The sequence below is a fragment of the Sardina pilchardus genome, chromosome 18 (assembly GCF_963854185.1).
Source record: "Sardina pilchardus chromosome 18, fSarPil1.1, whole genome shotgun sequence".
Taxonomy (NCBI): Eukaryota; Metazoa; Chordata; class Actinopteri; order Clupeiformes; family Clupeidae; genus Sardina; species Sardina pilchardus.
This window is the reverse complement of record NC_085011.1, coordinates 28,613,856-28,629,636: the sequence shown is the minus strand read 5'-3', so window position 1 is coordinate 28,629,636 and position 15,781 is coordinate 28,613,856. Positions and strand designations below refer to the sequence as shown.

General features: G+C 49.6%; 1 protein-coding gene across 1 annotated transcript in view; it reads right to left on the bottom strand.

Annotated features, from left to right (window-relative positions):
• Positions 1–6,757: 6,757 nt before the first annotated feature.
• tasp1 (taspase, threonine aspartase, 1) overlaps positions 6,758–15,781 on the bottom strand; it is a 36,679-nt gene continuing 27,655 nt past the window's right edge. The window contains exons 13-14 of the mRNA XM_062519334.1: positions 14,997–15,070; positions 6,758–8,564 (exon numbers count right to left, since the gene is read on the bottom strand). Coding sequence (XP_062375318.1) covers positions 8,472–8,564; positions 14,997–15,070 — 167 coding nt within the window. The 3' untranslated portion in view covers positions 6,758–8,471. The remainder of the gene's footprint in view (positions 8,565–14,996; positions 15,071–15,781) is intronic.

The window sequence follows — 15,781 nt, the reverse complement described above, 5'->3', positions numbered from 1 at the left end:
TCTAATACTTCACAGTGAATTCCTCCAAGACCTTAAGCCATTGCACAAGACTCCTCTTAGTATCATCCTCATGAAAAGGACACAGACGTGCTTTTGATGGGATTGCGAAACGTCCCGTTAAAAACAGATGAAATGCTCAGAATTTGGCACATGTGCGAGTTCTCCTGCTCGACGCATGCGATCACATGGAAAGTAGAGAGTGCTCTCTTTTTGGCCGTGCCAGAGCAGGAACTCCTGGCTCCTCTCCCCTGTGAGGTGCAGGGGTGTCTGTTTCACTACTGTCTGAAGTGAGTCCAATAGCTATGCGTTTAAGTGACAAAATCCAGGTGCATTTTTCCCTTCCATTGACATGTGACAGTTTGAAGCTAACAAGTCAACTTCTGCTGCTGAACAGGTTAACACTTAATTAACACTGAACATTTGTTATTCACTGTAAGTGACAGAGCTGGTTACAGGGAGAGTAACTGTATGTTTATAAAGAATGACATTTAATGATGGACACTTTTGCACAACATTTGTACTGTCCCTCCATACCTTACCTGGAGTATGGCATCAAATCAGACTCAAAGAGTATGTGAAGTAGATTTGTAAGTGTAGTGCATGTTTGTAATGTTTTTCAAGTCATGAACACGTAAAAAAACCCATTTGAGTTTTATTGTGAACTCCTTCATAAGTTCACACCCCGCCACCCAGACAGCCCTCAGACACACATCAGTATCTCTAGTCCTCTGTGTGACTTCGACATGGTAAAGCACCGATCCACCGTCCATTCATATTTCAACATCGCTAGCAGGCTCAAGTCACAGATGGACTTTTAGAGATAATATCACCTCACAAATTAGGGCACTTTGATGCTTTGTAAGTGTCAAAATGAACATTTCCAGTGCGTCTCCAAATTCCTTGCTCACTGAGACCATACTGTCATATCTAATGCCTCGGGAGATGAGGAGGGCCGAGCAGATGGGGTCTGAAGGAAGGGAACTGTTCTCCATCAAGCTCTCTCTCTCGCTTGGCCGTCACCTCCTTTAAAGCACCTTGGAGCAGGGGGCTAAGATTACAGTAGACAGGAGGGGGGGGAAGGCACCAGTGATCTTTATCTAATCAGACCGGCTGCCACCGAGAGGCCCTCCACTTCAAAGGAGTCTGTGCTTTTTTGGACTTTAGGAACATCAGGCTCAAGTCAGTCAGAGTGGCATCAGCCCCCCCCCCCCCCCCCCCCCCCCCCACCCCACCCCACCCCAAACTCCTCCTCCTCTTCTGCTTTTCTAAGAAGACGAGGCTCCACGTGTCGTCAGACGGACGGCGGTGCTCCCGTGGACGTCCTCATCTTTCAGCTGACCCGGCCCAGCTCCCCCGACTCAACCACCAAAACAACCAGCGTGAAACCGATCTTCTCTTACACCCCACAACACCCAGCGCACACCAGATACTGCCTCCGTATCTGATATTATGACTGCAGCCAGGGACAACATAGCTAACACAATACTAAAGGAGTTAAGGTATTTTGACATTTTATAATGGTGTTATGGTGTACATTTTTCCCTTTATGCATCGTAGTCAATAACATCTGGGTTATATATGCAGCATGTTTGGATGAGGGGAAACAGAGGAAATGCCGCTTGGCATCGTCTTAAAAACGGCACTAAAATGTGCAAGATGAACACTTGTTGTGTAATGTCTACAAAACACTGAGGTTCACATGGTCAGAATCAGAGCTACAAAGAGAGAGAGAAGAAAGAGGAGAGTTTCAGTGGACGAAGTTACAGACTGCGTTCGTCTAGAGCTAGAGAGTTTTTAGATGATGGAACCAGAGCTGAGAGCAGCACCATGCGGCATGTCCCAGTTCGCCAGTCACACAGGCACACTGACCTCAAAAAACACTGGACTGTGCATCTCATTTCACAGCTGACTACAGTGGCATCCATGGTCATATGTTTACTACGTTTCCTTACTGTTCTCTAGAAAAACATAGCTGTTCTGTTCTTTTTGTAGCCTGGGTGTTCCCATCCTGCCTTGTGTGGTGATTTCATTCACGCTGCTAAGGCAGTCTGGAAACTACCGCCCTCATTTTTGCCTGAGATAGGGGACCAATCACAGAACAGGGGGGAAAGCAAGACGATGATGAGCGATGCACAGACGCATTTGATAAACATCCGAACGGATCTGGGCATTTTTTCAAATACGAGAAAATTAACGTCTGGTTGCCAGACCATGTCTCATTTGAGAAGTGGTAGGCGCTAGCCAGGCTACTCTTTTTGGGTTGTTCGGTACAATTTAGAAAATTGTGAAGTCTAATGACAAGGAAGTCACACATTGTTGATAGGGGTGAACATTCAACATAATGTAGTCAGATTATCAGGAGAAGGCTATCTCTTCAGCCAATTGGCATCAGCTATTCGGGGTGTAAGAGGATTTTCTTTGCCAACCATGCAATACTGTGGTCATTCAGCGTATATTTTGGTTACTGTGGTCATCAGCCATGTGGTACCTGCTGCCCAGACACCTAGCTCTGATGCCAAAACTGGCACCAACACGATGCCAACACTGAACACAAGCAAGATGTTGATAATCATTTTTGTCCTGAAGCTGGAGTAGTTAGCACAGCTTTGACGTCTGAATACACCGGGAGTCCACCCGGGCGGCATAATAACGGCACGGTCCTCCCCTGCTTAAGGGGCTCTGGGTAGAGTGCCAGCCACCCTCACCCTCCATGCCCAGCACACGGTGGCAGCCATGCCTGATCTTTGTCTTCAGACAGGGTGCAAATGTGGCAGAGCCATATTTAGCCATCCGCTCGTTTCTCTCTTCCTCCTCACCCTCTCTTTTCCTTCTCTCCCACTCTCTCTCTCTTCCTCCTCACCCTCTCTCTTTTCCTTCTCTCCCCCTCTCTCTCTCATTTCCTTCTCTCCCACTCTCTCTCTTCCTTCTCTCCCACTCTCTCTCTCTCCCTCCTCACACTCTCTATCTCTTTTCCTTCTCTCCCACTCTCTCTCTTCCTCCTCTCTCTCCCTCCTCACACTCTCTCTCTCTTCCTTCTCTCCCACTCTCTCTCCCTCTCCCGTGCTGCCACTTTATGGGTGGTGTAGCGCGTTGCAGGAAGCGTCTGGGCCACAATGCCGCAAGGCCCTCGCTGCACGGCACGCCAAATTAAAAGCCTGCCTTGTGTCTTGTAATCTGGAATAGCTGACCTGGACCGTGGGGTCGCCGAGGAAACCCTGCCTGCCTGCCCGTCTGTCTGCCCGTCTCACAACACTCCCTTGCACGGGGACAGTAGCATAGCACAGTGTTGTGTGTGTGTGTGTATGTGTTTGTGTATGCATATGTGTGTGTGTGTGTGTGTTGGAGGGGGTTGCTCGCTTGGCTCCGTGCCCTAGCCCCAGTCACCTTTTTGACCGCATGGGAGAAAGGCAGTAGAGTCTGAGTGTGTGTGGTTGGGGGGGGCAGGGGGGTGCACAGCTGAACAAACAGGTTAAGAAGCTGAGGAGCGGGTGAAAGGTTGTGTGGAGGGGAGGTGTGGGGCGGTCACTTAACCCTCGCTGACTGGGACTCCAAGGAGGCCTGGCCATGTAGGGAAGAGCGCCGAGGGTGGACAGGCTAACAGGCGTGTGCGGTGGACACATGACCTCAACCCACCGGCTCTCTGCCACAAGGGCTGCACAGCAGGGCTCGGTAAGCACCAACTCTCCAATTCAAGTTCAAGTAGCCCTGAGAGTTTTTTTTAAAGCGGCCTTATGAGTGAGCGCTTCTTGGTCCAGCTGCATTTAATAGGGACCTAAGATATATTGCGACACATTCTTGTACTTCATAACACATCTATCTTGTGGTGAGCTTCAAATCCCGGCTAGAGGTCCAGATGTCATATAGGATTGGTGCAGATATGGCTGACGATGTGGTGAGGAGCGCTCGCATTCTTGTGGGCTTCACATGCCAAGAGAAAACGGTATGGAGAGGAGCGAAGACAGCTGGACTCTTCTGAAGCGGCCATCCCAAGCATGTACGCGAATATAAAAGACAACAGCGAAATTTGTATGTTCGTCTGAGAGGTGGTGGTTGCGGGGTGGTTGGGGGGAGGTCGGGTGGTGGCCCATATTTCTGGGCTGCCCACACAACCCCGTACTGCAGCGTAGCCTGAAACGGCCGGAGCAGCGGGAAGCTATTTCTATCCCACGCGTTGCCCTTGCGTGCGACAAAGGCTGGAGCGGCTCATTGGGGAACCGATGTGTCGATGTGAGAGGACGGTGGTGAGCAGGAGGTGGTATCATTGCCCATGTCGTTAAGAGAGAGTGTGTGAGTGTGTGTGTGTGTGTGTGTGTGTGTGTGTGTGTTGTGCGGCGGTGATTCGCTGTGACAGGAGCGCGCGCTATGTGAGGACAGTGGGCGCTGGTCGGCTCCCTTTGATCTTTATTTGCCCAGCCGTCTGTTTTGCATTTGGCCTCCTGCTGAGCGAGAGGCATTGGATACACCTTGGGTGTCGGCAGCAGCGGTGGTGGCGGTGGGGGTATTGGGGAAGGAGGAGGGGGGGGGGGGTAGTAGAGTGGTGACGGGTAACGAGGGATAGAGGTAGGGCAGCACAGCAGACCTCTTCCCTGTGCTGTTTAAAAGAGCCAGTATTCCCTTTCAAAGCCGAGGGGGCCCCGGGAGGAGCGGTGGCAGAGGCTGAGGGCTCAGATGAATAGTGGTCGGCGGGGGCAGACTACTGTGCAGGACGGGGCAGCAGGTCTCCCAGGGGCACGGCGGTGGGCAGCCCTGATGAAAGCCAAACGCTCTGCACTAACAACACTAATTGCCCAAATGTAGCCATGTGCTGGAGGAGTGCAGAGAGAGAGAGAGAAATGGAGAGACAGAAAGGACGAGAGAGAGGAAAGAAATAGAAAGACAGAGAGAAAAGGAAGCAAGAGAACAATTGAGGTAGAGAAATGGAAAGACAGAAAGAGAGAGAACAACAGAGAGAAAAACAGATAGGGAGAGAAAGGAGAAAAAGAAAGAGAGAAAGGGAGAGAGATTTTCAGTGGACTAGGCTACTGGTCCACTGGCCAGGTTCAATGACCCATCAGGCACTGATCCTTCCTGCATGAAAAAACTTTAGGATTAAATACAGCTTTACCTGAAAGTTATAAGAACCCAGAGGCTATTGGGCTCTCAATCTGGGGTGCATTTCCCAAAATTTCGCATTCCAACTATTGTTTTGGGAGAAGCATCCCGGACGCCCTACAGTGTCCGCAGCAGCACTGTTTTAGCACAAATGGATTCAAAGCACTCATCCTGGTGGACTGTGTGTGCTCCCTCTGGAATGAACGCCAGACTCTGGCTGCAGTGGGCACCTAAGTCCTCCCTGCTGTGCCTCAGGAGGAGCGTGGAGCAGCTCTGCCGCGCGGAGATAAAAACGCGCTCATATCGCCCCAGACGGGTTTACGGCACGTTCCTCATCACGCCGGTGGACAGAGTCCAGCTCAGGCAGCTGGGCAAGCTCGGCTCCAATTGGCGAGACCGACATGATTGTTAAACTGATGGCAGCCGGTCTGGACCGCTGATTGCTTCTGACGTGGGCTATTTCATTAACCAGACACCGATTTGGCCTCGCTCCTTTGATAGCACGAGTTCTCCAGGGAAACGTTAGCTCAGCCATTACCCAGAGTGCACCAGGGGTGAGGCCATAACACAATTGCTTTGGCTGAGTGGGTGTGGCAGGGCCTGATGTTAAATGACTTAAAGACTTTCAATCAGGAGACATTTACACTCATCCATTTTATCCACAGTAACTCACAACTAAACAAAGTGTGGACTGTTGCTCACAGACTCTTGGACAGCTTGTATAAGAGTAGTGAGACTGGATGTGAAACCACACGAAAATAAAACAAACATTCACGTTTTAAAAAATGGGTGCGTAATGTGAATTGGCTGTGAAAGAGAATTCTACAGGAATAGGGCACGTTGGATGAGAAGCTACTTTTACAGCTGCGGCACAGTGTAAATCAAAAGACACTCCAAGAACCATAACAAAGAGAAGGAAAAAGAGAGGAGAGAGAGAGCGAGGGAGGGAGGGATAGAGAGAGAGAGAGAGAGGAAGACCACTGACCATTTTTAGCTAGGCTTCAAGGCTCTCACTTGGGGCAAAGCCCCCTCAGACTCTCATTATAAGGCCATTAATTATGTGCGATTTGACATCAGACTAAGTCGTTTGTAAACTTGGTCGCCTCAGCTCTTCTACAGAGGGGCTATTTTCACCCTGGGTTATTGTCCAGTGTGTAATTTATCTCCAGACTATAAATCTTTGGCAGCCCACAGTTAAGATTATATGATATGCTGCACTGTACGAGACAGAAGGACACGACGAAAAGAGAGGAGAGTCGGGAGAGAGTGGACAGACAAACCTGCCTGTCAAGTGCGGGGCCCTCGAAAACAAACGGCGTGCTACAAATAGTCGTTTTCATGTCGGAAACCAAGCCTAGCTCATAAGACCGACGAGTTGGCAAAAAATAGACAGACACAGGCTGAGAAAAAGTCGAACACACCTTGTTATTATTATTATATTATAGCTTCGTTTTCGTCCCGTACTGAAAGCAAAATTTGAGGGTTGCATTCTGGAGAGTTTTCTTTTGAAAAGCATGGCCTGTTTTGAAAACGCCTGTAAATGCTTGTGTTGCCATTTAGCGTGTCCTGACAACAGTGAGAAAAATTGGACTTGATTGCGGGTGCTGTGGACGGGAAAAAGACGAAGCTCTAAAAAAAAGGAAAAAAAATCACACACTCACACACGCACATATTTGATATTTATTGAGCATTGCAGTTAAGAGGTTAGCACAAAATGTTGATAGGAATGTCTTGGAGACATTTCATACCAAAAGCAATTTTCAAGTAATGTCACATGGAGCGGCATAACATTCTGAGCATTAAATTGCCATCCGTTATCCATTCAACACCTTGTACGGCTGGAGAGTCTGCAGAGGGATGCAACACAGGGGTACTGTAGCAGTCCTTCCTCGACTGTGTCAAAGCCAACTACCCTGGGAGGAAGGAGAGCAGCCATCGAGCCTCACCCCTATTCACATTACCAAATGACCTTCCCTGATTCAACCAAATGAGCGCCACTAATAAATACACTGTAGCTTTTTTTTTCCCATTTCCTATCTTCACTACAAAATACAGACCTCTGAGGAAGCAAGTACAAATATATATATAGATATATATTTACTGCATTTTCAAAATGAGCGACTAACAGTCTTGATCAAATAGTCTATATATTAGGAACGGTCGTGTAGCGCCACCCGAGCTGTTTACGGTGCCACCACGCGATCCTCTCCATACCCTTGCACACCTTACAGTACTTATGAACAGGAGTCGTGCATGAGAACCAGAGCAGAGCTCTCTAATAGCTTTAGATAGGACGAAAAGTGCATATTCTTTCCAATGCGTCTACTACTTTTTCCCTACGTTTATTCCTCTTTTGGCTAACTCGGTCACTAGCATCTCAAACGTGACTGAGGGGAGCAACCACCACGAGTGCAAATCTGTGTCAGTGTGCCAGAAGAGGTGTGTTCAGGTCCGTCTAGAATGAAACATATTTCTTATGTCTTGCTAACGTCATGAATGTCTTAACTAAATCTCAACTAACTGGTGACAGCCTTCCTCAAAATGTCCTTTCAGGACATCTTCTGTCATAAAAACACTCAAAAAATCAACTTCTCACACTGTTCACGTGACATTTTCGATCCTTAAAATGTGGCACATAATGCGCATATTCTGGACAGCTTTGCTTTGCACTCTCTCAAAACTGTCAAAAAAGTAAAATATCAAGCAATAGTAGTAAAACAAACACACAAACAAACCAACAAAAACAAAACAGAAGAACAATCAAGAGATGAGCTAAAAGTCGATGTTCACCCTGTTTCCCTCCACCCCAGCTTATATATATACACAAGGACAAGGACGGTGCATGTTGCAGCTGGAAGATTTGAGGTGGAAGCCGTGGCACGTTGAGGGCAGGTAAGACCACAGGCAAGACGTCAGGCTGTGGAGACGAGAGCCAATCAGCGGTCGCGCCAGAGAAATGCCAGTGCGTGTGTGTGTGTGTATGTGTGTGTGTGTGTGTGTGTGTGTTTGTGTGTGTGTGTGTGTCTGTGTGTGTGTGCCACAGCTCATGTCTGTCCACACCCGTCTGTCTGCCTGTCCATCAGGCAAAGTGCTCGGCAGCCACAGTTTATTAGTACTACTGGCCCGGGCAAGTTAAGGGACAAACCCAATATCATATCACTAAGGAAGCACTATTTAATTGGGTCTGTGTTTGTCTTGTGCGTGTGAGTGTGTGTGTGTGTGTGTGTGTGTGTGTGTGTGTGTGTGTGTGTGTGTGTGTGTGAGGGAGAGAGAGAAATGTGTAAATGTGTGGGTGGTCTTCATGTTGTTTTTATAGACTAATATCTGAGCAGCTTCCACTGGGCCTAGCGTGTGTGTGTGTGTGTGTGTGTGTGTGTGTGTTAGTCACTCGTTCTGCCAAGGCGACACACTCCTCCCTCAATGGCCAAAGACTGTCCGGCGACTGCTCCAGGGGGCAACCTAGATATGTGAGTCTGAGAGAAAGACAGAGAGAGGGTGATTGAGGGAGAGAGAGAGACAAAGAAAGAGAGAGAGAAAGAGGGAGACAGAGAGGTTGAAGGGAACAAACAGAACAATGCAAGTGTTTAGTGTGAGCAGCTGGTTATGGGTAAACTGGGAGTGAAGTGGAGGAGAAGAGAGGAGAGAAGAAGAGAAGAGAGGAGCGGAGCAAAAGAAGAGAGGAGAGGAGAGGAGAAGAGAGGAAAGGAGTCAAACTAAGAAGAGAAGAGAGGAGAAGAGCTAAGAGGGAAAAAGAAGAGAGGACCTAAGAGGAGAAGAAGGGAGAGGAGAGGAGCTAAGAGGAGAAAAGAGGAGAGGAGCTAGGAGCTAAGAGGAGAGGAGAGGAGAGGAGAGGGGGCAATCCCACAGGGCTGTGAGCCTAGGACACAGCTTCCTCGCTGGGATCAAAGGCACTCGGCCTCTTCCCCCTCTAAACAGACACGGAGATCTCCACCCCATCCCTCCCTATTCACACAGACTCAGGTGTCCAGGGGGAGAGAGCGCCATCAGCGAGAGGACACAAGAGGCTGAGAAAGACAGAAAGAGAGAGAAGAAGAGAGGGGGCAGCTAGATGGCACTAATATTGGTCATCTCAGGTCTTAAACTCCAGCTCTGGGCTTGCAAAGGGGGCAGCTGTCACTGGCATGTAAACTCTGGCCGGCCTACAGGACCCTGGAAACACATGGCAACACTCATTGGGAAATTACCCCCCTCCCCCCATCCCCATCTCTAACCCCCACCTCCCCCCCAGTCCGACCCCCAGTCTCCCTCGTCAGTCCCAGAGTAAGTAAGCAGGGGCTTTAGCGGGGCCCATTTAGCCCGGGTCCTGAGAACGCCAGCGGGCTCCCATGCAAATCTGCAGGAGAAATCAGCAGTGGAAGGAGATGACGTGTTAAACGCTGGGCCTGTTTGATGAGGTGAATCACTCAAACGCACACGGCAGGGTTAGCAAAACAACTGGGGAAGAGAGATGATTTAACCGCAGATTGGTGTAGCGTTACAAAACTCGTTTTTTCCCCTCCCCTCTCCCCCCTCCCCCCTTTCCTCCTCCTGGTCCTCCACCCCTCTCCCGACACCCATCTGAACTCGCCAGCTCGGATCACTTTCAAAACCGGGAGGAAGAAAGGTGACACTTGGGTGAAAGTTTGTGCGCAGACGTGCAAAGGCAAAAAAAAGACAAACACTGCGCCGCTTTAATCAAAGTCCGTCTGAAGACAATGCGCAAGTGTACCAGAACAATACATCCAACGCTGCGCTCCCAAACCATTTCCCCAGATGTGTCTCTTGAGAGCGCATCAGATACATCGGTCAGTAAACATCGTTCTGACTGCTGGTTGAACTACCGGCTCTGTTGTTCTTCCAGAGCCCGCAAACACCCAGCCTCGTTTTCACTGGACACTTTTGATGTGGAAACAAACTAAATGACAGGAGACACATCTCCCGACTGGCGAGACTGGGAATGGCAAAGCCAAGCACCACCTCTGCAACATCTCTCTTGAGCTAATCCAAATGTCCAACAGTCTGACAACAAAGAGCCCCGTAGACCACGCGTCAATAAAGAGACACAAGTCATAATTCACTTCTGTATTTCTGCCCAGCTCTTTCAATAGGCAGTAAAAATAGCCAAACAAAGAGAGAGAGAGAGAGAGGGAAAAAATCAGCAAAGCAAATTGTTTGCTTTCAAGCCTCACCCAAAAAGATTTATTTTTTTACGATGTCCTTGTTCCACCCGTTGCCTCCCCAAAGGAGACGACACTTCTGCGTCAGTGGAGTGTGTTAAAGAGCCGAGAAGCGACGGCTCTCCGCCATCGCGGGGCGGATGGACGGACGGACGGACGGACGGGCGGACGGGCGGACGGCTGGCGCGCATAAAAATAGATCCGGGCCCACACAGGCCCGTGCTCTCACAGTGCTGTGGTTCTCACGCCCAGAGCTGCCTCTTTGTCATCGCAGTCTCACACACATCACACCAAGGCCGACATAACGTGGGGGTTGGAGAGAGAGAGAGAGAGAGAGAGAGAGAGAGAGAGAGAGAGAGAGAGAGAGAGATCACATCAAGGCCTACAGAATGTATGCGGCCATGGGTTATTACGACAGAGAGAATTACGAGAGAGAGACGGAGAGAATTATGAGAGAGATCGAGAGAGATATGAAGAATTACGGGGGAAGTGGAAAGGTTGCACTTTTGACTCAATATTTGTGTCTTTTCCACCTCGCGCCAGCAGGTTTGTCAAACCAGAGAAGCTTGTTACGCAACCAGATCGCCAAAAGATCAGGCTGAGGTCAGCGCTCAATGTAAATCAACCACTAGCTCAGTTCACTCCAGCTCTAACGGACCAAAGCACTTCCTTACTGAGCCGGGGAGGAGCAGATGCTTCTAACCCCCGAGAGGATATACACAAGCAGTGGTGTGGGCCCTTGGGCTGGCCACAATTTGTCCTGAACCAATAAACGACCACTGAGTTTGCCTTCATCAGCCTTGGAAGAGCTCTGGGCTTCACACCTAGACAATAGCCACAAGCACCTCTGTGTTACTAATTGTGTTTAACAGCAGCCCAACTTCTGCAAGGGAACACCCTTTCAAATGGACTCTCTCTGATCCAACGATCAACGAGATGTTGTAATATGGTGTGTATGTGTGTGTGTGTGTGTGTGTGTGTGTGTGTGTGCCGGGCAAATAATCAAACAATTAGGTCCAATACAGAGAAACTAAACACATCTGGCTGCCACTTTGTAAGGGCAGGAACGAAAGAGCGAGACTTGGCCAAACCGACAGAATAAGATCTAATGGAAAAAGGTGTCAATTTAAATTACAAGCCAACTGAAAACGTGTCTGAATTTGCCAACTTCCAGAGGCCACCCAATCAGCAGCTCTGGAAAGAACATCCTATTACAACGTACATCATTTATTTTCCGCTAATGCGATCTACGAAACTCAAATAAATAGAGGCGCGCTCAATGTCAATGAGGCCTGTGGGGAATTCCAACATCACGGATTAATGACTGAAGTCTGACTAAGATAACTCAGAGTTAAGTTAAGTGCTAATCCTGCTAATAGAAGAGCCCTACTGCTTTGTTTTGCAGGCAGCATGAACTCCAGGAGCACTTATATTAGGAGGTCTACCACTTAGCCACCAACATGGCACATGAACATGCACATCAGTGGCAAAATTTGTCACTAACAAGCAGCTAACGAGATTTTATTGAGCCGCACTGACAAAATTAGAGCTGAATTGTAATCGGTATGGCGTCGGCGCCAGAGTTTGACGCTGGTTTGTGGCGTTATATTGAAAACAATGGAATAGAATGGAATCATATGTCGAAAGCGGAATGTGCATTGTTGGCGCCCATTTGCACAGGCCTTTACTCTGCCTTAACCGAGACAGACAGGTCACTAAACCACATACTTGGATCACCACAGTGGCAAGACCTGAGTAGCCGAACCCAGAGCATCCAACAGCACGAGTGGACTTTCAGAGCGGCAAAGGCCTGAGCAGCAAAACCCAGAGCTTTCAACAGCACGAGTGGGCATTCAGAGCGGCAAGGCCTGAGCAGCCAAACCCAGAGCTTTCAACAGCACGAGTGGGCTTTCAGAGCCGCAAGGCCTGAGCAGCCGAACAGCATGGCCGTCATTCAGGACTACACCTTCAAAACCACAGCAGAGAAGGAGAGGGAAAGACAGATAATGAGACTTTCTGTGTAAGGGTGGATGCTTTCTCTCATGGGTGTTATCTGTACTTTAGTACACTAGAAACATGCTAGCATACTAGGACTAGGACAGGTGCAGAATCTAAAGAGGACTCGCCTGCCTCCCAGGCTGTTTGCGTGTGTCTGCTCAGTGGTACTGTACAGTACATATGGCACGAGAGTGGTCTTTAGGTCTGGGCAGAGCCGTGCGCAGCACTGTGCGCTATGCTAATAATGACGCTGATTATTTGTGAGAGGTGAGGAATGTATGGGCGCCTGGCGGAGGTGCCTCCTCTCCCGTGTTGTTCCAGAGGGGAGCGTCTCTGGCCCAGGAACACCAGCACGGCCAGCCTGGAATGGGAGGAATGTCGGAGGAATGAGAGAGAGCTGGATGAACACTCTACCCCTCTCACTCACACTCTCTTTCTCTCTCTCTTTCCCCTCTCTCTTCCCTCTCACTCCCTCTCTCTCTCTGGGTGGGCAGGTGGTTTTTAATACATGAAGTAGGTGATTTATTATTATTTATATGATTGCCAGCCTGTGCAGGGTGTGTGTGTGTGTGTGTGTGTGTGTATCCGTGTAGTGTATGTATGCATATGTATGTGTGTGTGTATGTGTATGTGTATGTGTGAGGGGAAGGGGTAAGGTGGTGGCGGGAGGTGTTGGCAAGGTGTCCACAAAGTGTGTGTGTGTGTGTGTGTGTGTGTGTGTGTGTGTGAGAGAGGGGGTAAGGGAGTGGCAGGGTGTCCAGAGGAAAAGGGCAGATCAGGAGCGAGTGGGACTGCAGGAGGCGTCCTTAAGAGCTCTTTGAAATTGAAGCTTGAGAACCTTTTCCCTTCCAAGAGTCTTGCAGCCAGACGAGATGGTGTCAGGTGGACCCCCTCCTGCTCCAAGCTACACACACACACACACACACACACACACACACACACACACACACACACACACGCCTAATCCTGCCTCTGGTCAGGTAGGGTCCACTCTCTTCTCAGGCTCATCTGACCTCTTTCAGCACCGCTGGCTCAGTGCAACCCAAACTACTCTACTGTACTGCACTGGGCAGAGGCAACGGGAAGCAGAACATACACACACACCCCTGGCTACACACACACTCACACACCCCTGCCTACACACACACTCACACACTCCGTTCTCTCTCCTCTTTTGGACAGTACTGCTTTCTATTTGCGTTCAGACGACGTTTCAGCACCTCGGGCCTTCAGATCATTTCTCCGTGGGCAAAACAAAACAGCCTAGCCCCCTAAGCTGAAGAAGAAACAACAGGAATCCGCCTGAGAGGAGACTGCTCTGCCAAGGCTGTTGTAGAGGCACACTGCTCTCCTCCCCGACACACTGACTCTAGAGCAGTCAACAATGGTGCAGACAGTATCACAACGCCAGCTCTTACACCATAGCTGGCGGGGAGATAGAGCGGGGCTATAAACATACGCGAGACACAAACAAAAAAGGGAGAAACTGAACGATTGTGTGTGTAAAGAAAGCAGTCAAGTCCGCGAGATGTTAGCTAAATCTAATCTCCCTTAATTCGGGTTTGAAGGAGTTCAAAGTCCTGCCACACTGTCAGGGCCTCTTATTTTCTCTCGCTGTTTTCATTTCCTTCCACAGCTACCCGTTTGATGTTGCTTTCCCCCCCCCCCCTCCTCCTCGAGAGTGCGAAGGGTCAGCCCATTGTTTTTCCTCACGCGGCTCATTTGGGCATCGCATTACCAGGCTGTGGCGCATGATTTGTTTCTCTTGTCACTTTGCTTGCCGCAGAAAAATAACGCCACATTTGGGAGCATTTGATGGTATTTTCAGCGCGGCTGTAAGTCACTCAGCGCCCTGCCAGGGTGACGAGCAGAGGTGAGGAGGGGAGAGAGGAGGAGGAGAGAGGTGAGGGGAGAGGGGAGAGGGGAGGAGGAGAGAGGAGAGAGGAGAGAGGAGAGAGGGGAGAGGGGAGAGGGGAGAGGGGAGAGGAGAGAGGTGAGAGGGGAGAGGAGAGAGGAGAGAGGGGAGAGGGGAGAGGGGAGAGGAGAGAGGAGAGAGGAGAGAGGGGAGAGGGGAGAGGAGAGAGGAGAGAGGGGAGAGGGGAGGAGGAGAGAGGAGAGGAGACGCCAGGAGGGAACAGTTCAGAGGGATGGCTGCTTAGAGAGCGGGAGCGAGAAGATGAGGGTGCACCTTGGCTATACACACACACACACACACACACACACACACACACACACACACACACACACACACACACACACACACAGACACACACACACACACACACAGTATGCCTACTAACTACAGACACACACACACACACACACAGACAGACAGTATGTATACAAACTATACACACACAAACAGTATGCGTATAAACTATACGTGCACACACACACACACACACACACACACACACACAGTATGCCTACTAACTACAGACACACACACACAGACAGACACAGACAGTATGTATACAAACTATACACACACAAACAGTATGCATACAAACTATATATACACACACACCCACACAGACAATATGCATATAAACACACACACACACAGGCATATATGCACATGCGTGCGCGCACACACACACACACACACACACACACACACACACACACACACACACACACACACACACACACACACACACACACACACACACACACACACACACACACACACAAAAAACACACACACAGGGAGATTGGCGAAGAGCTCACCTTGGCTTTGGTATCCTGCGCCGACATGTAGCCGACACACATGCTCTCCGTAGTATGACTCCACAAGAACTCCACTGTGGAGGCAAACACAAACACATGGCATGGGTTTCACACACACACACAGACACAGACACAGACACACACACACACACACACACACACACACAGAAAGAGGGAGCGTGAGAACGGGAGAAAGAACCAAAGACCGACTACAAAGCCTGTCGACTCCTATTCTGCCTCACATCAGAAATTGTGAATCATTACTCTCTTTAGACGAAGAGGTCGCCTCCATATGGCAGAGGGGTTTTTTGAGGGGGGGGGGGGAAGTAAGTCAATGTGTGTAAACAAGACAGCGATCCACACTCGCCTCAAATCAACCCACAAAGCACTCAGGTGTCCAAGCGTTTCTATTCATGGGGGAGATAGGTGTTGCCCAATCCAAACAAAGAGGCTATTGTCTGCTCCGACGCTGCGCTTTGACGTCCGTTTAGGGTCGTCATTCATCACAGGGATGGGGTAACTGGTGCCATGTTTACGCTGGAGGTACCAACAGCACTCAGAGATGTTTACAGATATGGGCTGATCTCCTCTGCGGTGGAGAGCGCTGATTGGTGTTGATGGTGCTGATCTAGGGAAACGTGTCGTGCTTTATGGCCTGAGTACACAAGGCTGTCAGCCTGTCAGTCAGGAGCGCAGAGGAGCAGAGCACAGAGGCAGAGCACAGGCAGGCACACTGCACACACACATCAGTTCCACAGGTAGTGTTATCCTGCTTCTGGCCGTTC